The sequence below is a fragment of the Lampris incognitus genome, chromosome 10, assembly GCF_029633865.1.
Source record: "Lampris incognitus isolate fLamInc1 chromosome 10, fLamInc1.hap2, whole genome shotgun sequence".
Classification (NCBI taxonomy): Eukaryota; Metazoa; Chordata; class Actinopteri; order Lampriformes; family Lampridae; genus Lampris; species Lampris incognitus.
In genome coordinates this window covers 4146871-4171171 of record NC_079220.1, presented here as the reverse complement: position 1 = coordinate 4171171, position 24301 = coordinate 4146871, and the positions used below count along the sequence as shown (strand labels likewise).

The 24301-nt window shown below is 44.8% G+C and overlaps 2 protein-coding genes across 2 annotated transcripts; both read left to right on the top strand.

Annotated features, from left to right (window-relative positions):
• The first annotated feature begins 717 nt into the window (after positions 1–717).
• On the top strand, positions 718–16318 carry LOC130119288 (uncharacterized). The gene is made up of 8 exons (XM_056287744.1): positions 718–879; positions 1707–1739; positions 3131–3442; positions 4317–4604; positions 5617–5940; positions 6074–6208; positions 12470–12599; positions 15013–16318. Exons 1-8 carry the CDS (start codon positions 849–851, stop codon positions 15263–15265), a joined length of 1506 nt encoding a protein of 501 aa, XP_056143719.1. The 5' UTR covers positions 718–848; the 3' UTR covers positions 15266–16318.
• A 3543-nt stretch (positions 16319–19861) lies between these two features.
• LOC130119171 (basic proline-rich protein-like) lies at positions 19862–23825 on the top strand. The gene is made up of 4 exons (XM_056287598.1): positions 19862–19975; positions 21244–22303; positions 22433–23070; positions 23718–23825. The coding sequence occupies exons 1-4, from the start codon at positions 19862–19864 to the stop codon at positions 23823–23825; spliced, it is 1920 nt and encodes a 639-aa protein (XP_056143573.1).
• Positions 23826–24301: the final 476 nt, after the last annotated feature.

Below are 24301 nucleotides of genomic sequence, written 5' to 3'. Positions count from 1 at the left end.
CCATAATTGAAATGCATGGTAGTTTTAACCTGTGTTGAATTTATCTGAAATGTGGGCTCGTTCTGCTATACTCTATAATCAGGCCACAGCCCATCAACGTGGTGTGGACTCCCTGTGCAGAGACAGTGCCACTGGTGCAAAAAGTGACCTGGGAGCAAGTTGAAATCAAACACAAGGAAAATCTTCAAATTGCAAAGTTCTAGTTCTAATTTATTTCAAAACTCTTTTTACTGTTATGCCCACCGCTAACATTTACATTCCATACTTTAACCAAAAACAAAAAGACACGTCCCGTCAGCTTTATTTTTGTATTATACTTTAAATAAAATGCATGGAATGTCCCAAAGTGCTTTATAGTATCGTGCAAAAACAGGAAAATAAATAACTAATCCACCACCATATATGCACACAGGGGTTTTAATCCCACAGGGGTTCTGCCAGGAAGCAGCAGCGATGGCGTCAGCACTGAAGAGGGGGAACTGTCTCTTTTTTTTAGACCTAAATAGTTTATGACTCACAAACACATTATATGATTTGATTTTATGCACAGGATAGTGGGGTTTCACAGATGGGGAATACTTCAGTGTGAGTTTCCTCCACCTTTCTTTTACTTCCTCAAGACCTTTTAGTTGATGATTTTAAAGCTGCTTTTCTAACAGGTCGTTTCGAGCGCCTCAGCTGAAGGGGGATCTTCTCTGTAACTGGACATATTCTTCATACTCAAAAAACAAAAAGATCAAAACAATTTTTTTTATAAACTTTGCAAATTGAGGAAACACTACTTCTGTGTACCGAAGTCCTCGGTCGCGGCGAAGAACACCTTCTTTGCTTCTGCAGCGGGGGACAACATGTTGAGAAACCACCTCTGTTTGACCGTGGGTAAGTGTCATGCTAACATGCTTTCGCTCACTATCAACATCCATCCATCTACTCATCCATTATCCAAACCGCTTACTTTCCCTCACTATCAACATCAGGGTTCTGTCATGGTGAAGGTCTTGGTATTGTGGTATGCTCTAGTTACACGTTTTTTGTTTTTTTCAAAAGTGTGGGCCTCTGAATCCTACCCAACTTAAATGATGACAAAACTAGCTCTGAGCCGAAGTTAGAGTCCTGCAGATATTTTAGCTGATTTACTGACAGGTATGGGGATGCAGGGTAAATGCAGTGTTGTTTGAGAAAAACATATTTCAGAGATCCATTTGAAATTTACGAGGAAATTTCTACCATCAAAATGAACATCTACAAAAGTGCAGTGATTGGATATTTGGGGATAAGCTGTTACCTTGCAGTAAACGCGACAACAATAGAAAGTCATAAGAAAGACATTAGTTTGCATGCACTGTCTTTTGTGTTTCCATGTAAATCTTTTGATCGTATTTGAGATTGTGATTGTAAAAACAAAGAGATTTATGTATTGATTATGAAGATGTGAAGATGCTTGGGATATAAAACAACACACAAGTGTGTATTTAATGGTTATATCCTTAATGATTTATGATATGGAGAAGGAAATAATGCAGATGCAGTAAGTTTTCTTGAAATGTGTTGCAAAAAGAGGAACTAAGACAAAAGCCAGAGTAGACAAAATTCCCTCTGATCGCAGTGAAGTGGAACCACAGTACATACTGGAAACCACAAGACTCCACAAACAACTGAGGAGTCACTCTGTTCTAATTCTGTTCATCAATCTTCTTCCTCCGTAGTCTTCTTTCTCCTGACCTCATCCTCACTCGCAGGTCAGTACACTATGGATTTTTACCTATGTTAATCATGTCATATATGGTTGCTTTCACTACTTATCTTAAATAGATTATATGAAAATTGAGGGATTTAGTCAGATAGATGACACTTTAAATGGCTAGAGCGTGTTGATCCACATAATTAAAGATGTAATCTTATTTGATACCTTTTCTTGCCGGCATATTTGAGGCAACAGCCATTCGATGTATTAGCGCTCTGGACTGGCTCCTCTATCAGCTGTTTTCTGCTGCTGCTGGTGGGGTCCTCCATTTCCACCTAGTAATCAAATGTAATGGAGCCACATAGGAAATGTGCCCAATCTATCACAAAATGAAAAGAACAAGAAGGCGCTTGAATGTCAAATGTGAAAGAGCAAGCAATAGGCACTAAAAAAAACCAAAAAACAAATATCAATTTTTCAATTAGCTTTAAACATTTGATATGGCTTGACACTTAGTTCCAATATTTTTGTGTTGGACGACATTGTTGCTCAGTCCTCTTCCTCCAAAGTACACATGCTACCGCTGGATTATCATCTCAGCGCCATGCTAATGCTACACTGCACAGCCCAGCAAGCCAAGCTAATGCTACACCGCACAGCCCAGCAAGCCAAGCTAATGCTACACCGCTCAGCCCAGCAAGCCATGCTAATGCTACACTGCTCAGCCCAGCAAGCCAAGCTAATGCTACATTGCACAGCCCAGCAAGCCATGCTAATGCTACACTGCTCAGCCCAGCAAGCCATGCTACTGCTACACTGCTCAGCCCAGCAAGCCATGCTAATGCTACACTGCACAGCCCAGCAAGCCAAGCTAATGCTACATTGCACAGCCCAGCAAGCCAGGCCAATGCTACACTGCACAGCCCAGCAAGCTATGCTAATGCTACACCAATACACTGTAACTGACTCTCATGTAAATGCTTTCTGCATGTTCGGGATCACATTTGTTTCGAATTGTAACCACTAGATTTTGTCGAATCCACTAAAACTGAAGAAATTAAAGATAACCACTTTTAAAATCAAGGACCAAAAACGGATTTTTTTTAAAAAAATTCTAGACCCTTTGGAATATTGAGTATTATACTTAGAATATTTGGAAAATCAAAATGAAATATGAATTTCCTTTACAGTACATGCTCAATATGTAAAAATACTGCCTTTTCACTTGATGACTCATTGTAAACTCATCTATCCACATATATCAGTTTTTTATAGTCTATGCTCTGGGAGAGTTCAAGTTTATCATGACAACGAGCAATCTTTAACAACGGCATGGAGACTATAGAGTTATAAATCATGTATTTCAAATGAATATATCAATGAGGTAATAGTTACAGTTTAATCAATGGGTTGCATTAACATCATTCTTGGGTAATTGATCTTCAGATCCTACAGTGAGGCTTGTAAATGGAAGCAGTGGATGCAGCGGTAGGGTGGAGGTCTACCACTCCAACCAGTGGGGAACAGTGTGTGATGACAACTGGAGCATGGCTGATGCGGAGGTGGTGTGCAGACAGCTGGGTTGTGGAAGTGCTGCAAAAATAAAGAAACGGGCTGCTTTTGGACCGGGAATAGGCCAGATCTGGATGGATGATGTTGGATGTTCTGGTAGTGAGTGTTCTCTCATGGAGTGCTCACATGAAGGATTTGGAAAGCATAACTGCGTCCACAAAGAAGATGCTGGTGTTGTCTGCTCAGGTAAAATGTCAAGTGGCATTTGGATGAAGTTGATCCTTTCCTGTTAAAATGAATAACAGTTTTTTGTGTTACATGGCTGAACAATAGAGGCCTGATGGAAATTGCTCAAAACAGAGCCGGCCCAAGGCATAAGCGAACTAAGCGGTCGTTTAGGGCCCCTGCGCCAGCAGGGCGCACCCCCCCCCCCAAGAGCGCTTGAAATGTCAAACACAACAGGTTGATAAATATGTATATATATTTTATGTGTGTGTGATATATCATATCAGTAGTAATCACCAAAAAAAAAAAACTAAACGTTTTGATATCATCTTGTTAACAGACTGACAAATTAATGCTACTGGTTTAACCATTGGGATATTTTCTGAACCATTAGCACACCTTTGAACACCATAGTTTTCCAAAAAGTTTTAATTCATCTTCATATTCTTTAATATTTATTGTTATATTGTTAGATGTTAGAAGTTCCTCTGTTCATTGTATGTCATTATTTAAGTTTCTATTTAATTTATTTAATATTGTCTGTTTTTGCATTTGCATTTTATGTAAGAAAATTATTTATTTCTTTGTTACTGCTCTGCACTTTTGCACAGTTCAAAAGCAATTACAATAGTTAACTTGTTCAGTAAATGCATTGTCTGCTGGTTTATTTTGAGACTCCAGCACAGTAGTAAGTCATGACAATGGTATGGTAAACGATCAAGCATGGACATAATGTTGTCGGTGGTGGGAGGTGGGTTTAGCGTGGGGGGCCCCAAATCAAATTCTGCTTAGGGCCCCATAAAGCCTTGGGCCGGCTCTGACTCAAGATATAAAAACAACCTCTTTTGATGCAGTATTCTCGATCCACAGATAAAGAGATGTTTTTCCTCCACAGATCACAGATCTCTTCCCACTCCCAGTCTGTCTTCGTCCCACACAGCGCTCTCACCAGGTGATGAGCTGAGCCTCACCTGCTACTATTCCTCCCAGCTCTGTGATCAGATTCATATCAACTTCTACCAGGATGAATCTCCAAGAGGGAACCAGATCTCGGGGTTTGGTATGACCAATGCGACATTCACAGTGTCCAACATTGAGTCCTCTCACCAGGGCAGTTACACCTGCCACCTCTCCACCCAGCAAATCATCAGCCCCTACAGCAGCCCAGTCAACATCACTGTCGGTTAGTAAGCCCTTAACAGAAAGATAGTTTTTTCTTTTCAAGAGAAAATCACAGCTGCTACCCGAGTCTATTGTTGCTAAAATGGCGTCACTACAATTAAGTCTAAAGACAAGCAAGTATTATTCCCACAAACAAAGATCCATCAAGTCATCATGTTTATTAAAGGATGCAAGTTGATTAAGATGATAAAAACTACATTGATCTGTTATCTGCTAATGCAACATGTTCCCTTGAGGGTAAGACTGGGAGGCTTAGTCTTTAGCTAATTGGTTGTATTACCTTGGTCTCATGTACCATAACCAAGACCAAAGTCTTGTTTTAATGTGTTGTTGTCTCCCTGTTCTCCATGTTTTTATGTGTGTGGTGTGTAGCTGTATAGACAGCATGGTGGTGCAGTGGTTAGCACGGTCACATCACAGCAAGAAGGTCCTGGGTTTGAACCCCGGGGTAGTCCAACCTTGGGGGTCGTCCCAGGTCGTCCTCTGTGCGGAGTTTGCATGTTCTCCTCGTGTCTACGTGGGTTTCTTCTGGGGGCTCCGGTTTCCTCCCACAGTCCAAAGACATGTAGGTCAGGTGAATCGGCCATACTAAATTGTCCCTAGGTGTGAATGTGTGTGATGGCCTGGCGGCCTGTCCAGGGTGTCTCCCTGCTTGCCACCAAATGACTGCTGGGATAGGATCCAGCCTCCCCTCGACCCTGAGAGCAGGATAAGCGGTTTGGATAATGAATGGATGGATGCATCTGTGTACCTATATTCACAGTATGTGAAGCTCTTTACAAAGGGTGAAAAAACCTATTGTATGACAATAAAATATCTATCTATCTATCTATCTATCCATCTATCTATCTATCTATCTAGTATCTAGCTAGCTAGCTGCTGACTGACTGGAAAATTGACAGACAATTTGAAAAGTCAGAAGGTCATTCATTATCTGTCATGTTTCACTGGAGGGACATCTCATTTCAGTACCAAATTCTTCATGTATGGCTGTTTATGTGTTTGAATCCCAGTGAGCCCGCAGCAGCCCAACATCTCCCTGACCACCTTGAACAAAGGGCCGGTCTGGGGTACCCAGGGCCCAGAGGTCACAGCAGGTCACGACTTCATCATCAGCTGCTCAGTTTCTCCTTGGTATCCAGGAGGCTTCTTCTACCTCTCCTTCTCCGGCTCCAACAACACTGTTGTCCAGTCAGCTGTCAGTCACTCAGCCTCGTTTTACTTCCCTGTGGCAGAGTATCGACAGCAGGGCGACTACAGCTGCGTCTACCAAGTCAACGTCTCTACTCGCACCTTCACCTCCAAAGCCTCAGAGATGCTGACTGTCACAGTCAGAGGTATCAGGTTGAGTTCCTGCACCGATCATACAAATCTCTTTCTTCTTTCTTTCTCTCTGTATCCTTTTGTCCCTTTTTCTATTCATCCCATCTGGTTTACTCTCTTTCTCTCTCTCTTTCTCTCATTCCTCAGCTTCTCTCCTTCCACGGCGGGTTATCGGGGTGGTCGGTGGCCTCTTGCTCCTGCTTGTCTTGCTGATTGTCTCCTTTCTGATCATGAGGAGGAGGAGACACCGAGAGGTGGAAGTGAAGACCAGCGGTACAAACCGTGAGTCTGAACTCTGCTCAGCTTCTGCCACTTCTGCTGCACTGTAGACGTCACACATACTGACTTGTATAAAGACTGCTTTTAACCAGACAAGCAGTAACAAACACAAATCAGAAAAACACTCTTCAACATAAACTAGTTTTACATTAACTGTCAAACATTTTTAACAACCATGTGCACAGTTTGCAGGCACTCAGCTTCATGTGAAGGTATGTCTTATCATCTCTTTTACTTCACAGATGTCTCAGTAAACTGTCAACTGTGGAAACAAATTAAAGTCCAGGAGAACTGACATTAAAGAAATAGTTGGAGCTATAAATAAACGGGGGTGGCACAGTGGTTAGCGTGGTCACCTCACAGCAAGAAGACCCTAGGTTCGAGCTCCGAGGTAGTCCAACCTTGGGGGTCGTCCCGGGTCGTTGTTTGTGTGGAGTTTGCATGTTCTCCCGTGTCTGCGTGGGTTTCCTCCAGGTGATCCGGTTTTCTTCTACAGTCCAAAGACATGTAGGTCAGGTGAATCGGCTGTACTAAATTGTCCTTAGGTGTGAATGTGTGTGTACAGCCAGGGATTTTGCACCCCTATAAAGAATATGACTGGGTGCCCTTTATTTACTGAATTGATCCAATAATTATTTTATTATTTCCCGGACTTCTCTAAACATTAAACCCCCTCCTCTACCTTCATCCCATGCTACCAGCTTGCCCTACAATCTCCTCATCAACAGCTTCTCCAATAAGGGACCCATCTTCTTAGCTTGACAAATTTACATATAAAATGTTAACAAAAAGAAATATTGGTAACACTTTAGTATGGGGAACATAAAAAAACTTAATTACTAGTGAATTAGTAATGATCAAGATGTCACTATAGTATGGGGAACATATTCTAAGTAACAAAAACTTAATTTACAGTAATTTAACACGATTAACACTTGTAGTTTTGTGTTTTGTTATGTAAGAACAGACCATATTCATTAAGTGTTAGTAAGGGAGAATAACTCTTCTTGTGGTACTACCACCTTATAAAGGCCATACTAAGCAAAGCATATTGAGATGGTACTACTAATAAACAATAATTCTGAGGTTATAGAGGGAAAACTCATAGTTAATGGCTTACTGGTTGTATAATAAGGCCATGCAGAATAAGGCATTAATGAGTATGTAATAATGACCAATTAAGAGCCAATATGTTGCTAATTTGCATGCTAATAAGCACCTAATTAATGGTGACTACGTACCCCATACTGAAGTGTTACCGAAATATCATACCACCATAGCCCAGATTGAACCTGTGCAGCTCTTTCCTGTGGATCTCTCCTTCCTGTGGATTGTGAATTGGAGAGGTCTTCAACAAGAGCTGGCCATATGCCATTGGGTAATCAGGTGGGATAAGGGGAAAAACTAGGAATAAATTTATTTAAAAAAATATAATGAAAAATAATGGATAGAATAATTAAAACGAATAAAATTTTTATTGTTAATTATAAGCTAAATTAAAAAGATATGTTTCCAGTTGCCATTTAAAAATGTCCACTGAGCCCACCTATCTAATACTTTTTGGTATGGTGTTCCACATTTTAGGTGCATAGTGGACAAAGGCAGCTTCTCCAATTTTATTTGGGGGAACTTTTGGGATGTTTAAAAGACCTGCTATAGAGGACCTAAGGGCTCGTGAAGGGACATAGAGCAACAGGGAATCAGTAATGTAAGAGGGTGCTAAATGATTAAGAGCTTTGTATACAAGTAGAAGGACTTTAAAATAAATTCTAAAAGATACTGGGAGCCAGTGCAGTGCAGCTAAAACAGGAGTGATATGTTCTCTCTTCCTTGTCCTTGTTAAAAGTCTAGCAGCAGAGTTCTGAATTAGCTGTAATCTCTCAAATGACTTTTTCGGAGGACCAGTAAAAAGGGCATTACAATAATCCAGTCTAATTGAAATAAAAGCACGAATTAACTTCTCAGCATCCTGTTGAGTCAAAAACTGCCGTACTTTAGCGATATTTCTCAAATGATAAAATGCTGTTTTGGCCACTTTGTTGATATGAGTTTTAAAACTTATATCACAGTCTAAAATTACACCTAAGCTTGTTACTTCTGATTTATTCTGAAGAGCCAGAGTTCCTAACTTAGTGAAGAATACATCTCTTTTGGCTTTGGGGCCAACTAAGAGTATTTCTGTCTTGTTTTCATTTAGTTTTAAAAAGTTATTGTTCATCCATTGATTAATATGAGAGCTAAGCATATGGTCCCATAAGCTTACACAAAGCCTACTCCCCAAAATCCCACCGCCGGGTCTTCTTGGTCGCAAAGTCCCTAATCAAGTCATTGAAGTTGAGTTTTTTGGCCAACTCACTCTCAATTGACAGCACTGCAAGACTGTTGAGTCTTTCTTGGGACACTGTAGTTCTTGACAAGTTTGAGTTTACTGAAGGCTCTCTCGCCACCAGCAACTGTCACAAGCAGCATGCAAAATATGCACAAGGCAATGCACACTTCTCCAAAAATGCTTTCCAGCTCCAACTTGTAAATGCCATTTCAGCAGGCCAAGAAGGGACAGGTCAGGTGCGAAGGTGGCTGCAGCTACTTTGTTAAGGTGTCTGACTTCTTGTTCAAATTCAGTTGTAAGATCATCTTTGTACTTGGCAATCAGTTGTTGGCATAGAATAGGAACTTGATTGTCACTCATCTTCCCTACATTCAGCACAGCAGTAATTTCTTCTACAATTGCCACACAAGACATTTGGCAAAATAAGATAATGAGTCAGTCTAGTGCCTTTCTTTTTGTCCCTAATTTTTTGCAGGTGATCATTGAGGAGTGAATCATAATGAGACAACATCTCAAGTGTACCTAAGAAATTACCATTGTGTACACTGTCTAGGTCTTTTGTTTTACCCCTGAAAGGCAAATTCCTGGATGCCAAGTGCAGTTTCACATCTAGTATTCTCTCCAGGAGAGCTCGATTTTTCTTGTATTCTGACTGTAGCCGTTTGTTCAACTGATAGTCAATGCAACTTTCACCCATTACGGAGTGTTACAAGTCTTTCCACTTAAAGTAGCCTTCTCTGTGTGCCTTAGTAGTCTCGTGGTTTGGGAATTTATTATACATACTACGCTATGCCACACAAGACATTTTATACCCATTTCGACTGTTTAGTGCACTATGGGAAAGGCATTTTTGTTGAGATGAAAAAAGGACACATGGGATGCAATATACAGCATCAGTGCTTTGGCTGTATATTAGCAAGTCCCTTTGACTCTCTCTGTCATTTGATGCCTTTGTAAACAACAGGTAGTCAGGGAATGACATTCCCCACACAGTCCTTGGGCAATTTTGGTGCAACTCTTGTGGCCAGTTTCTTGACAATTGCCTCCCTGCCCTTACTTGTTATTTTTTCTGGCCACAAACCTGGGTCATCAACTGCCTCGCTTTCTCTCTCTCTGAGTGTCGAAGGTCCTGACTCTACAAGTAGCATAAGAGTGGAAAATACAGAACATAAACTACTACTGAACTACGTTACCTCACCAATGTTATAACGATCAGTAAAGAGGGCATTGTGTGTTTTGCAAAAAGGAGTTGATCTAGGGAAGGGGAACTATGACTTTATAAAAACAATATGTGCATTTCTGTTTTCTGTTATAGTAACGCTCCTTCAATACATGTGCTTACCTCCTGTCTGATCCTCTTCTATTTGTTCACTTTCTGTGCTTCTCTCACTTTCTGCCTGCTCATTCCTTTCGTCACTGCTGCTTTCTGTGCTGTCTCTTGCCCTCTCCTCCTCACTTGAATGTCTGCTGCTGTCTCTCACCTCTTCCACACTCCCTTCTGAGGTTTCTGAGGAAGGTCCTGGCTCTAGAAGCAGGACAGGTACAAAATACATAGAACATAAACTACTACTAAACTACATTATATCACCAATGTTATAACTATCAGCCAAGAGGGCATTGCGTGCTTTGAAAAAAAAAAGTCACCAGCTTATTACAGTCTGGTGAAGAAAGGGGACATTACTTTACACAAGTTGTCCGAGTTATATTTTATAAATTGAAATAAACAGGTAGAGAAATAAAGGATAGCCTTTTTCCAGTGAATTTTTTTCATTTGAATTTCTGTTGTCTGTCTGTAGTAACCCATACAGAAATGAACTATATTGCAATATATCACAATAATATATTCAAAATATAGTACATAATATATCTAAAATATATATTTAATTTCCAATGGGGAACTGTCATTCAGATGTGCCCACCTACTTCATCTGGGACCATGGAAGGGGGCCTTTGGGTTGATGGGGACAGTGGAATGGCTGATGGCTCTTCTGGACCTGTCACCAGGGACATCTATTTAGTCTAAGGCTACATCTTGACAACATAACCAATTCCAATTCAAATGAGCTGAGGAAGAGCTGTCCTCTTAATCAAATATATTTTACATGAATTCAGAATTAGCTACATTGTTGATTTATAAATGCAAAATATATGTACAGTACTGTGACGTGTAACTTATTATACATGTTTGATGGCGATATTTTAAACCAGATTTCGCCATCATCAGTGCAGCGCCGAGCCGCTGACACCCAAAATACATCTGCACTGCACGCCGATTGTCATTTTCCAAACCAACTGGCACACTACGTACACTCCCCCTTCATCACCAGCCATTCACTTATCATTGGCGTTGAAGTGTGAGAGAGTTGCGTGCTCACAGTCACACACTATGCATCACCCAGTTTGGAAAACGGACTCTAATGGCTAAGACACATATATACTTAGCACGAAAAGTAAGGAAATGTGTTTGGTAGATTATTTCTTTGTTGTAACAATGCTTCTTGGCAATACATCTTATACCATTGGAAAGCCTGTTTATTTCCCTTTTAAATGGTGCCACATTTGTAAGGAACATGCATTTGTGGGATGAGCAGCAGAGCTGAGTATGTGGGTTGCACCCATGAAAAATTTGCCAAATCTTCTCTGCCAATGCCAAACAGCTTATTTTGCTGCTGCTATTGACTTTTGTTTTGAGCTTCTGGTACCCCAGGTGCTGACAATCAGGTGCCAGATATAAGATTTATTGCCAAGAAGCATTGTTACAACAAAGACATAATCTACCAAACACACATTTCCTTACTTTTTGTGCTAAGTTTAGTTAGCTAGCTATCTAGCTATGCAGCATTGTAGCTATCAAAGTTGACATTCCTGCTAACATAGGCGTGAATGGGAATCGCAGAGCATTCTGGGACGGGTGCGCCCTCTTTGGAGAATACAAGTTTCTGTCAGACTGTTGACAGCTATCCAGTCCCAGCAAAACGTGCTAGCTGGTTAGCATATTGTTAGCTAGTCGTAGGCTTGAACAAAAGACAAAAATCAGCCATTGCTCATATGAACTGACGTAAATAAATCATATTTGGGTAACCAGATAGTAGTTGCAATTTTCTGTGGGGCATAAACTTGCTTTTCAATAGATCATACTTTTCACAGCTAGCTAGCTTGCGTTAGCTATCGTATTGTATTGAATTACGTTTAGGCAACGCATTGTTGTTTGAAAATACTGTGGAATCGGCGATTTTGTCAAAAAAAACCCCACCTTTCTCGCCCTCTCCTTTCTCTCTCTCCTTTTTCAATTTTCTATTTTGGCACCCAGAGAAAACTAGAAAGCTGGAAAACATGATGTGTAGCACAGTGTTAGCTTGCACATGGCAGGCGGATCGAACTGAGTGACGATGACGAACTCAACTGTTAGCAGACAACTGAGGCGTGGACTAAACCATTTAGAGGGGGAGGGTCGGGGTTCAAAACAGATGCTGTCAACTGGATTCTTTTTTTTTTTTTACAAACAAACCATTTCAATGTGCGTTTCAAATCATTATGTCATTTTAATAACACTTCTGAAGAATGACTGATTTTTTTCAAACTAATTTATTTATTTTTCTTTTTAATATTTTTTGAGCACCGTTGTGGCGTCCCCTCTAGTCTGGCGCCCTTAGAATCTTCATAACATTATACACAATTATATTAACAGTGCCACTATGTGTATGTGTGTGTGTGTCGACCCTGTGACTGACTGGCGGCCTGTCCAGGGTGTCTCCCCACCCGCCGCCCAATGACTGCTGGGATAGGCTCCAGCATCCCCGCGACCCTGACAGCAGGATAAGCGGTTAGGATAATGGATGGATGGATAAATTATCGGCCAACTAAATATTGAAATCGGACTGAACCTGAGAGAAAACGAGACCATGTTCTTTCTTTGTGACTGTGTAACTTCCCAGGTGTGCGGAACACATACCATCTAACGCCGCCTCCCAAGAAGGCAAACAGCGATCGGGACTACGAGAATGCGGAGAACTTCACCTGGAACCAAGAGAACAATGATGACAACAACGACTACGAGAACTATGGGTTAGTGGACTGGTTGGTAACCTGAACGTTACAGTATTCAACTAGAATGGGGTTGACATTAGTCAAATAGTAAAGCCGATGGCCCGAGGATCTAGAGCAGGAGTGGGCAATCTTATCCAGAAAGGGCCGGTGTGGGTGAAGGTTTTTGTTCCAACCAAGCAATTATACACCTGTGTCTCCTAATCAGGTTCCTCAGCAAAGACTCTACTGGTTGATTAGTGGGATCAGGTGTGTAACTGCTCGGTTGGAACACAAACCTTCACCCACACTGGCCCTTTCTGGACCAGATTGCCCACCCCTGCTCTAGAGAGTAAACGATCAAACAAACTGTTGTATTTCCGCTGCTTATGTGACTGCTGAGCTCAGTTTCCTTGCCGAGCTTGAGGCACAAATGGTCGTTTTATTCACAATATAAAAGTTGAGAAAAAAGGTTCTTCTTGTTCTACTAATTGTATGAAAGCTTACTTGTTACTATAATAATGAGCATGCTCTTGATCTCTTTTGAAAACAATGTCATGCCCCCTGATTATAAACATTATTGTTGGGTTTCTTAAAACATATCCAATTCAATTCAATTTTATTGTCATTAAAAACAATGTGCAGGCACATGTTAAAAATGAAATTAGGGCTGTGGCTTCACCAAACAGTGCAAGACAGACACAGACAAACACAGCAAACACAGTATAAGATATACACACATGAAGACCAAAGCTAAAAATAAGTTAAGAGAGAGCTGGAGTACAAAATATTTAAAAATATCTACAGACATTCAGTGGGTAACCAGGTTCAGGTGGGCAACAGCTTGTGGAAAGAAGCTGTTTTGAGCCTGGTAGTGCGGGCTCTGAGGCTCCTGTAGCGCCTCCCAGAGCGCAGGGGGGAGAACAGTCCATGGTTGGGGTGGGTGGGATCTCTGCTGATGCTGAGACCTCTTCGAAGGCAGCGTTTGTGATAAATGTCTTTTATGGCTGGGAGCTGGGTACCGGTAATACGCTGGACCGCCTTGACGACCCGCTGCAGAGCTTTCTGGTCTACTGAGGTGCAGTTGCCGTACCACACTGAGATGCAGATGGTCAGGATGCTCTATATGGTGCAGTGGTAGAAGTTGGTGAGAATTTTGGGGGGTAGACGGGCGCTCCTCAGCCTCCTCAGGAAATGCAGGCGTTGTTGGGCCTTTTTCACAAGGGCCTGGGTGTTTAATGTCCACGAAAGGTCCTCGCTGATGTGGACTCCAAGAAATTTAAAGCTGGAAACACGCTCCACTTCCACCCCATTGATGTGTATGGGGGAGTGGCTGCAGATTCTAGACCTCCTGAAGTCCACAATCATCTCCTTTGTCTTCTGCACATTAAGGACATGATTGTTGGTAGTACACCATGATGTGAGGTGCTCAATCTCGTCTCTGTAGGCCATCTCGTCATTGTTGGTGATACGGCAAATGACTGTGGTGTCATCTGCAAACTTAACTATAACATTTGGAGGGTGAGTTGGCAGGCAGTCGTGGGTAAAGAGGGAGAAAAGGAGGGGGCTCAGAACACAGCCTTGAGGGGCACCTATGCTGAGGGTAAGGGTGGAGGACGTGTGTTCACCTACCCTAACAGACTGAGGTCTGTTGGTCAGGAAGTCCAGGATACAGTTACAGAGAGAGGGGTTGAGGCCAAGGGAGAGGAGTTTGGTGGTTAGTTTGGCAGGGATGATAGTGTTGAAGGCAGAGCTGTAATCTATAAACAGCATCCGGATGCATGTGTTGTTAAGTTCAAGGTGGGTCAGAGCAACGTGCAGTGCAGTGGCAATGGCATCCTCAGACCTTTTGGGACAGTAGGCGAACTGATGTGGGTCGAATGTGTGTGTGTGGGGGGGGGTAATGTTTTTGATGTGATCCAGAACCAGTCTCTCAAAGCACTTCATGGCAATGGGGTTGAGTGCTATGGGTCGGTAGTCATTCAGACATGTAGATGTTGGTTTCTTGGAGACAGGAATGATAGAGGTGGTCTTAAAGCATGGCGGGACTTTAGATTGGGACAGTGAGAGGTTAAATACAGGTGTGAAGACCTCAGCCAGCTGGTCGGCACATTCCCGGTAGAGCCAACCCGGTATGCCGTCTGGTCCGGCAGCCTTCCGTGTGTTCACTCTGCACAGTGATTCTCTGACCTTTGCGACTGATAGAGTGAGCACCTGGTTTTCTCGGTGGCTGGGGATTTTTGTGGCAGATTATAAAAGCAGATTATAAAAAAACAAGTACGTGTTGTGAAATCAGCTTTGATTTTAGGGCTCAGCAGAGGTTTCTAAGTGGTAGAGATTGAAACAGAAAACAATATTTATGACTTACTCCTCAAATTTCTGCATTCAAAATTTTCAATAATTTTCCTCAGAGATATTCAGTCAACCTGACTGCTGTCTTCCCTGTAAACTCCAGAGACCTTGCAGCAGTGGGCAACGTGCATACGCGTGGAGTGGAGAAAAACAACCGTGCTATCTGTCCTAACACAGAAACCTACCCAGACCACAACACTGCCGACCATAACCCAGGGGGCAGCAGCGGGGGGGAGTGGAGAGATGAAGATGGCGGCAAAGATGATCTGTGTTGGAGTGATTTTTCCAATAGCCAAAGCGAGGCTGACAGTGCCGAGGAAGAGGAGGAGGAAATCTATGTAAATTACGCAATGTAATAATTATGGAAGAAGTTTCGTTCCAGCACACGTGTCATTCTGATGTAAATTCAGACAAGAAGGCAAAATCAGATCCACAAAGTAAAAGTCGGAGCCGTGTATTTTCCCCCACCTATACACTGAACCAGCTGATTTCATCTCCCTGTCTTGTTGAAGAGTGGTGTTAATTAGAATCCCCTGGTTTAGTGCATGGTTGGAGTGAATACATGGTGAGGACTTTTTACTTTCTGGTTTTGCCACCTCTGAGTTCAGCTCAGCACTTCACCTGTTGAGAATATGACGGAGTTGGTGTCGCTATGAGCGAGCTCTGCAAATGCTGTAACCACTGCACAGTAATGAGGGCAGCAGCTAAGATGGCTTTATATTTTCAATTCTCTATGACACCAAACAGGATTCTTATTCTATTATATCTAAATACTCATTTGCATTAATTTACCAAATTATGTCACCTCATACTCTTGATTGCATAACTTAGGAATGTGATTTTGTGGCAGATGATGATTTCACAGCATTTTAGACCTGAAAATGAGACCTGTGTGATTCATGCAAACCCACCCAAAAACAGCTGGGATGGGGGGTGGGGGGCTTCTGGTATTGGGTTTCCACCGTGTTTTACAAAGTCTTTGTTTAAAGCTGCTGGACACCCACACTGGTGTTTTAGTTGTGTTGGCTGGTCAGACTTTTCCTCAGGTGCGTCTAGGCTTATACACACTGTGTTTGATTGACAGCTTCCTTACTCTCCTACGTTAGTTTTGTTTTAGCTGGTGAGGTGGACAACCTTAAGGTAGCGACATGCTGACCTCAGCACATACCATACATAGCTGTGCCCATCTTCAGCCTCAGAAGAGGTCTGATCAGCTAAAGAAACCCAAAAACAGCTGTGAGGACGTCCAGGGGCTTTAACGAACAGCGAAATGTTGCATTCCTTCATGAGTAAGGACCGCTGTTTGTTCCACATATCCATAGTTGAGCAATAAGTGAAAACAAGACGGCTAGAAATCACAATAAAACCATGTTTCTTCATAAACTGTTAGAGAGTCATGTTTGTTGTGAGTGAAATTACACAGCAGACGGGCAGCGCTGTGTGTGCATGCGTCTGTCTGTCTCCTGCCTGTTTGTTATGCGTGATTAGAGACTTGCGCCTCAAGTCCTCTGGAAATGAGGACGTCTCCAGAAATGTCGAGTTGAATGGGGGGAACAAAACATTTGTCTTGAATGTGAGAGGATTCATTCAAGGCACATTGCAAAATGAGTCATAGTGCATCTCCCACACAACTCCCCTTCTCATGTCCCTACACTGGCTCCCAGTAGCTGCTCGCATCCAGTTTAAGACTCTGGTGCTAGCCTACAGAGCAGTGAAACGAACAGCTCCTATCTCCAGGCCATGGTCAAGCCCTTCACCCCCGCCCGACCACTTGGCTCTGCTGCCTCGGGACGCCTGGTTGCCCCGTTGCTCAGAGGCCCCTGCTGCCGATCGACCCGGTCATGGCTCTTTTCTGTCCTGGCCCCACAGCGATGGAATGAACTCCCCACTGATGTCAGGACAGCGGAGTCGCTGCCCATCTTTCAGCACAGGTTGAAAACTCACCTCTTCAAGAACTACTACCCTGTTACTTGTTCTTAACACTTATTGTATTCACTCATTAAAAAAAAAATCTCTTTCTTGCGCTTTTACTCTAGCACTGGTTTTGCTCTTAGATGCTTGTTTAGAGAGAAGATGCACTTATGACCTCTGATGACTAGTAGTTCTCCTGATTTCCTATGTTAAATGTTATTGTAATTCGCTTTGGATAGAAGCGTCGGCTAAATGACTGTAATGTAATGAAATGTTGTTGACATGAAATGTGTGCTCTCAATTGTAGAAGTAAATCTTTATTTTTGTATGAACACAGGCAAACTTCATGAGGACATACGGGTACTGTGTGACGGACAATGATAACAGCCAATGAAATGGGCTGAGATTGACATGTGGTCTGTGCGTATATAACAGTGCATCGTCAATAAAGTTCCTCTTTCTACATTGATCCCCGGTAAGAGCAGAACTGACACCCCACTGTGTATTCATTCCTACGTAAAGTTTGCATTTATTTGGGTCTAGAACAGGGTATACATGCCAGGATCGCTGAACAATTCAACTCTGACAGCAGGTTATGGGCCCAGATTCACCTAGAGATAGTTATCATGCGATTTGCCACCGAGAGAAATACCGCAAGTTAGCAAGCTAGCGCCATTAGTAGAAGGGTCGCCAAGTCAAATAGCAGGGGCGAAAGACCCAGGATGGAAAAATCGAGTAGCCGTTGGTCTCAACTCGTCTTTGACAGAGATGAAAAGAACTATGAACTCTGGGAGACGAAATTTTCGGGCTGTCTTCGGTTACAAGGGCTAAGCACACTATTGTAGCTAATTCGGGGGGCAGTCTGGGAGACCGCCGCCATGGCCGGGATGCGAACCAGTGTCTCCCGCTCCACAAGCAACAACGTTAACCAGTCGACTAAAGGGTCCGACCCGTTAGTCAAGGACCAACGTGTCTACTTACCCATGCATGTTACACTATTTTAAATGAGCCTACCGACGATGATGGACGGGCAGTAGATGGAGCGAAAAATGCCGAGGTACATGCGGAGCTAATCCAGTTTCTGGATTATAAAAGTGGTAATGCGGGAAGCAGCGGACAATGGGCGGAAAGCTGAAAATGCTGAGAGACTATTATGCAGATAAAGGGAAGTCGCGTATCATTAGCCTGTATATGGAACTGACGTCACTTCAGAAGTGGAGCAGTGAGAGTGTGACTGAATACGTTATCCATGCAGAGACAGCCAGCACCGCATTGAGAAACGCTGGTGAGACACTGAGTGATGGGCTGTTAGTAGCAATGATTTTGAAGGGACTACCAGAATCATTCAAACCGTTCGCTATTCATGTCACGCAAAGTCATGTGATAAGGCCTTTTGCCGAATTCAAATCGAAATTAGGGAGCTATGAGGACACTGAGAAAATGCGCGCAACAGCATCTGATGACAATGTCATGAAGGCGCGAGACCCGCTCTGGCGAGTGCTGGTGATCAGGGAGCCGAGAGTGCGGACATAGTGTGCTTCAGATGTGGCCTGAAAGGACACAAAGCCAGAGCATGTCAACGCAAGCAGTGGTGTAGTCGGTGCAAAAGCACCACACATCGGGACACAACCTGCAGACGGAGGCCGCAGCGGGACGACGCGCAACAAGTGTCCGAGGAGGCGAACAACAAGGCGGATGCATTCCTGACGAGCGACGGGGACGCGGAGATCCAGCCAGGGCGCGGTGTCAAGATGACAGGTCTGATGGTGGACACGGGAGCAACTTCACATATCATCACGGATATAGCAAAGTTCAAGAAATTCGACGACAGGTTCCAGGCCGAGACACACCGCGTGGAGTTGGCTGATGGCACAAGGAGCCACGGAATCGCAGAGCGCAGAGGAGACGCGGAGGTGTGCTTGATCGACAGCAGAGGGCGACGCCACAACACGACGCTGAGACAGGCGTTGTACATCCCCTCATACCCGCAGGACATCTTTTCTGTGAAAGCAGCTACTGCCTAGCGGAGCGACCAGAATCTTCGGGAAGGAAAGGACGCTCTACGAGACAGAGACGGTACACAATTCCGCATTCATGAGCACAACAGCCTATACTACTTGCACACAGTAAATGATGAATGCGATGACCAATGTAAAGCGGGTTTTGAGATACAGACGTGGCATGAGATTCTAGGGGACTGTAATCACGACGATATTCAGAAATTACAAAATGTTGTTGATGGTATGACAATCGAGGGCAAAATAGACAAACCTACCCTACATTGTGAAGTGTGCACTCAGGGAAAATATATCCAAACTAGGAATAGGGAGCCTGATGTGAGAGCCAAAGCAGCTCTCGAGTTGGTACACACAGATCTAGTGGAACCAATAGACCCAGAGTCCAGAGGCGGGTATAGGTTTGCTATATCATTCACTGATGATTATTCCAGTGCAGTGTTCGTGTACTTTCTAAAAAATAAGAATGACACGGTGCAAGCAACAGAGAAGTTTCTTGCTGACACAGCCCCATACGGGAAAATTAAATGTATCAGATCTGACAATGGTACAGAATTCATGGGAAAGAATTACCAGGCACTACTCAGCAGAAATGCAGTTAGGCATGTGACCTCAGCACCATACTCACCCCACCAGAATGGTACAGCTGAGCGAAACTGGCGAACCCTGTTTGACATGGCAAGGTGTATGCTAATAGAGAGCGAGTTGCTAAAAGTGTTATGGACCTATGCAGTAAAGACAACAGCTATAGTGAGGAACAGATGCTTTTGCAATCGCACAAAACAGACAATGTTGACAGGAAAACGGCCTAACATTTCTAGGATGCAAAAGTTTAGGTCAGTGTGTTATGCCTATAAGCATGACAAGAGAAAACTAGACTCGAGGTGTGAGAAAGAAATCTTTGTCGAGTATGAGAAGAATAGCCCAGCCTACATGGTCTATTATCCTGACAATGGGAAAGTGCAGAAGCACAGATTGGTTAAGTTTGTGACAAAAACGATTGCAGAGCAGCAGACACCGACCGACATGACGCCTGATGATGATGACTTCGAGGTGCAGAATAGGGCTAGCAAGACCAGGCAAAATACTGACGTGAGTCAAGGATTTACTCAGAGCCAGGTGCCAGTAACTAGGCCTGAGGTGAACAGCCAAACACAGACGGGCGAGGCGAGCCCAGTCATGAGCCTACACGATACCCTTCTACAGTGAGGAAGAAACCAGGTTATTTAAGTGAATATGTATCTGATGAGGAGAGTGATGATCAGGTACTGACGAACAGATTACTGTTACAGACTGGTGTGTAATATACCCCTAACATTCGGGGAAGTGGTAACCTTCAAATAACTCAAAGGAATGGATTAATGCAATGGATGAAGAAATGCAATCGCTCAGAGAAAATTACACATTTACTCGGACCAACTTACCTGAGGGTAAGAATGCAGTGGCGGGTAGATGCGATTAAGAATTACGTTGATGGATCTGACAAATACAAGGCACGGTATGTAGCTAAGAGATACAGTCAAAAGATGGGCATAGACTATGGGGAGACATTTTCTCTTACTGCTAACTTGACCAGTATCAGAGTGTTGATGCAAAAAGCAGCGCAGGAAAACCTGATTTTACATCAAAACAGCAATCAGTTATATCAAAACAGTAGTCAGTTATAGCAAAACAACAGTCAGCCATATCAAAACAGCAGGCAGTTATAGCAAAACAACAGTCAGTTATATTAAAACGGCAGTCAGTTATAGCAAAACAACAGTCAGCCATATCAAAACAGCAGTCATTTATAGCAAAACAACAGTCAGCCATATCAAAACAGCAGTCAGTTATATCAAAACAGCAGTCAGTTATAATAAAACAAGTCAGCCATATCAAAACAACAGTCAGTTACATCAAAACAGCAGTCAGTTATATCAAAACAACAGTCAGTTATATCAAAACAACAGTCAGTTATATCAAAAACTTTTGCTGATGTCCTGCTTTAAGCGAACTTTAAGGTATAGCAAACATTAGCAAACATGGCAGTTTGAGGCAACTCGTCTCAGTAAATTTGGGGTAAGTCATCACATGCTTGTCAACTGTTGTCATGTGTAATTCTGAATTTTGTGAATGTGTTTTTAAAGAAAGAATCCCAGGGAAAACAACCTCAATCTCTGACATCACTGGGATTGTGGCAGTTGCATGTCTAGCTGCAACCCCACTGAATATTCAGACCGGCTTTCAGGTGACAGAGATTCAACCTTACAACAGGGATGTGTTCTTGGAGACAGAATTTGCACCATCCTAAGTTTCAGATCGCCACTTTAAGGACCCAGGCCTTCCAGACCCCAGCACCAACCCAGTCTTGCCAGGCCCCAGCACCAACCCAGCACTTCCAGACCCCAGCACCAACCCAGCATTTCCAGGCCCCAGTACCAACCCAGTCTTGCCAGGCCCCAGCAACAACCCAGCACATCCAGGCCCCAGCACCAACCCAGCACTTCCAGGCCCCAGTACCAACCCAGTACTTCCAGACCCCAGCACCAGCCCAGCACTTCCAGACCCCAGCACCAACCCAGTCTTGCCAGGGCCCCAGCACCAACCCAGCACATCCAGGCCCCAACACCTACCCAGTTTTGCCAGGCCCCAGCACCAACCCAGCACATCCAGGCCCCAACACCAACCCAGTTTTGCCAGGCCCCAGCACCAACCCAGCACATCCAGGCCCCAACACCAACCCAGTTTTGCCAGGGCCCAGCACCAACCCAGCCCTTTCAGGCGCCAGCACTAACCAAGTCTTGCCAGGCCCCAGTACCAACCGAGCACATCCAGGCCCCAACACCAACCCAGTTTTGCCAGGGCCCAGCACCAACCCAGCCCTTTCAGGCGCCAGCACTAACCAAGTCTTGCCAGGCCCCAGCACCAACCGAGCACATCCAGGCCCCAACACCAACCCAGTTTTGCCAGACCCCAGCACCAACCCAGCACTTCCAGGCCCCAGTAACAACCCAGTCTTGCCAGGCCCCAGCACCAACCCAGCACATCCAGGCCCCAACACCTACCCAGTTTTGCCAGGCCCCAGCACCAACCCAGCACATCCAGACCCCAACACCAACCCAGTTTTGCCAGGCCCCAATACCAACCCAGTTTTGCCAGGGCCCAGCACCAACCCAGCCCTTTCAGGCGCCAGCACTAACCAAGTCTTGCCAGGCCCCAGCACCAACCGAGCACATCCAGGCCCCAACACCAACCCAGCCCTTTCAGGCGCCAGCGCTAACCAAGTCTTGCCAGGCCCCAGCACCAACCCAGCACTTCCAGACCCCAGCACCAAACCAGTTTTGCCAGGCCCCAGCACCAACCCAGTCTTGCCAGGCCTCAGCACCAACCCAGCATTTCCAGGCCCCAGTACCAACCCAGTCTTGCCAGGCCCCAGCAACAACCCAGCACATCCAGGCCCCAGCACCAACCCAGCACTTCCAGGCCCCAGTACCAACCCAGTACTTCCAGACCCCAGCACCAGCCCAGCACTTCCAGACCCCAGCACCATCCCAGTACTTCCAGACCCCAGCACCAACCCAGCACTTCCAGGCCCCAGTACCAACCCAGTCTTGCCAGGCCCCAGCACCAACCCAGCACATCCAGGCCCCAACACCAACCCAGTTTTGCCAGGGCCCAGCACCAACCCAGCCCTTTCAGGCGCCAGCACTAACCAAGTCTTGCCAGGCCCCAGTACCAACCGAGCACATCCAGGCCCCAACACCAACCCAGTTTTGCCAGGGCCCAACACCAACCCAGCCCTTTCAGGCGCCAGCACTAACCAAGTCTTGCCAGGCCCCAGCACCAACCCAGCACTTCCAGACCCCAGCACCAACCCAGTACTTCCAGACCCCAGCACCAACCCAGCACTTCCAGGCCCCAGTACCAACCCAGTTTTGCCAGGCCCCAGCACCAACCCAGCACATCCAGGCCCCAACACCTACCCAGTTTTGCCAGGCCCCAGCACCAACCCAGCACATCCAGGCCCCAACACCAACCCAGTTTTGCCAGGCCCCAACACCAACCCAGTTTTGCCAGGGCCCAGCACCAACCCAGCCCTTTCAGGTGCCAGCACTAACCAAGTCTTGCCAGGCCCCAGCACCAACCGAGCACATCCAGGCCCCAACACCAACCCAGCCCTTTCAGGCGCCAGCACTAACCAAGTCTTGCCAGGCCCCAGCACCAACCCAGCACTTCCAGACCCCAGCACTAACCAAGTCTTGCCAGGCCCCAGCACCAACCCAGCACTTCCAGACCCCAGCACCAACCCAGTCTTGCCAGGCCCCAGGACTAACCCAGCCTTGCCCATTAGCACCACTTCACCCTTGCCTAGTAATGCCAGCTCCACCAACTCCAACCCCAGAGGACATTTGGCCATACTCAAAAGCTGGTCCAAGAAAACTAAACCAAAAAAAAAACCAAAACAAAACAAAAAACAAAACAAGAAAAACTGCTGTTGTCACTGACACACGGTTGCAGGCGGAACTTGCGGCTTATAGACAGACACAAGGTACAAAGAATATATTCCAAAAGAACGCGAGGGAACCAAATGTAAAACACCAAAGAAAAAGGCAGGTATAAACAGAGATACGCCAGGTGTCTCTTCATCAGATGGAGATGAGAGCCTGTGCCTTGTTTGTGCGGTGCCATTTGCAAACAGTGGGTTGGGCTCATGAAGACTGCACCCCTGGCAAGGCAGTGTGTGTGTGCCAGAACTGCAGTTCTGATGACGAGTCTGACTAGTGAGGTTTGAGCCCTGCTTGGAGGTTTGTGTGAATGCTTGAAATGTTTTATTTGGAAGTTTGTTTGAAACGATTTCCCAGGTGTTGCTGCAAAATCCAGTGTGACGTCTTACCCCACACAGTGTGATGGCATGGTACAGTCGCGACAAGCCAATAGCCGGAACTTGCCACTGCAGCAGCGCGACGTGAAAAGACGAGAAGAAACCGAACTGGACACACGGCTGATGTGAAAACAGAGGCGAGTAAACTGGCAGCCATGTTTACCGTCACTGCGGCCGTGAGCCGGCTCGGGACCCCCATGAGGACGTCTCCTCTCAGAGGTCCGAATAACGCGATCCCAGCTCCCGTGAGCAGCCAGCCCTGTTGGTTTTACATTATGTTCAAGTCTCTTGTTTTTGGTGGAGAGAGAAACGCTGTTGCTTCCACCGGGCGTCTGCCATCCAGTTCCTTAACTGCTTTGTGCCAGCCGGCGGTGACCAATTATCAATCAGTCCTTCCCGCCAAACGAATGGGCAGGCGTGATGTCACACTCAGGAAACCTGATGCACTGGGATTTGTAGTTTTTTCCCCCGTTTTAAATCTTCCAGACGTCACACAGCGTACAACACAAATAATAAGCATAGCTGTGGCATCTCATGTCTACAATCAGCTCTGCACCAAAAATAGACCGGAGGGGAAAGACCCCTAAACATATCCGTAACAGTGA

Coding starts and splice junctions, on each gene's coding strand:
- LOC130119288 (XM_056287744.1), top strand. CDS start 849: ATGTTGAGAAACCACCTCTGTTTGACCGTGG. Junction 3,443..4,316: donor TGCTGGTGTTGTCTGCTCAG/GTAAAATGTCAA, acceptor TTTCCTCCACAG/ATCACAGATCTCTTCCCACT. Junction 12,600..15,012: donor AACGACTACGAGAACTATGG/GTTAGTGGACTG, acceptor TGTAAACTCCAG/AGACCTTGCAGCAGTGGGCA.
- LOC130119171 (XM_056287598.1), top strand. CDS start 19,862: ATGACGCCTGATGATGATGACTTCGAGGTGCAGAATAGGGCTAGCAAG. Junction 19,976..21,243: donor TGCCAGTAACTAGGCCTGAG/GTGAACAGCCAA, acceptor CAGCATTTCCAG/GCCCCAGTACCAACCCAGTC. Junction 22,304..22,432: donor CCCAGCACTTCCAGGCCCCA/GTACCAACCCAG, acceptor CAGTCTTGCCAG/GCCCCAGCACCAACCCAGCA.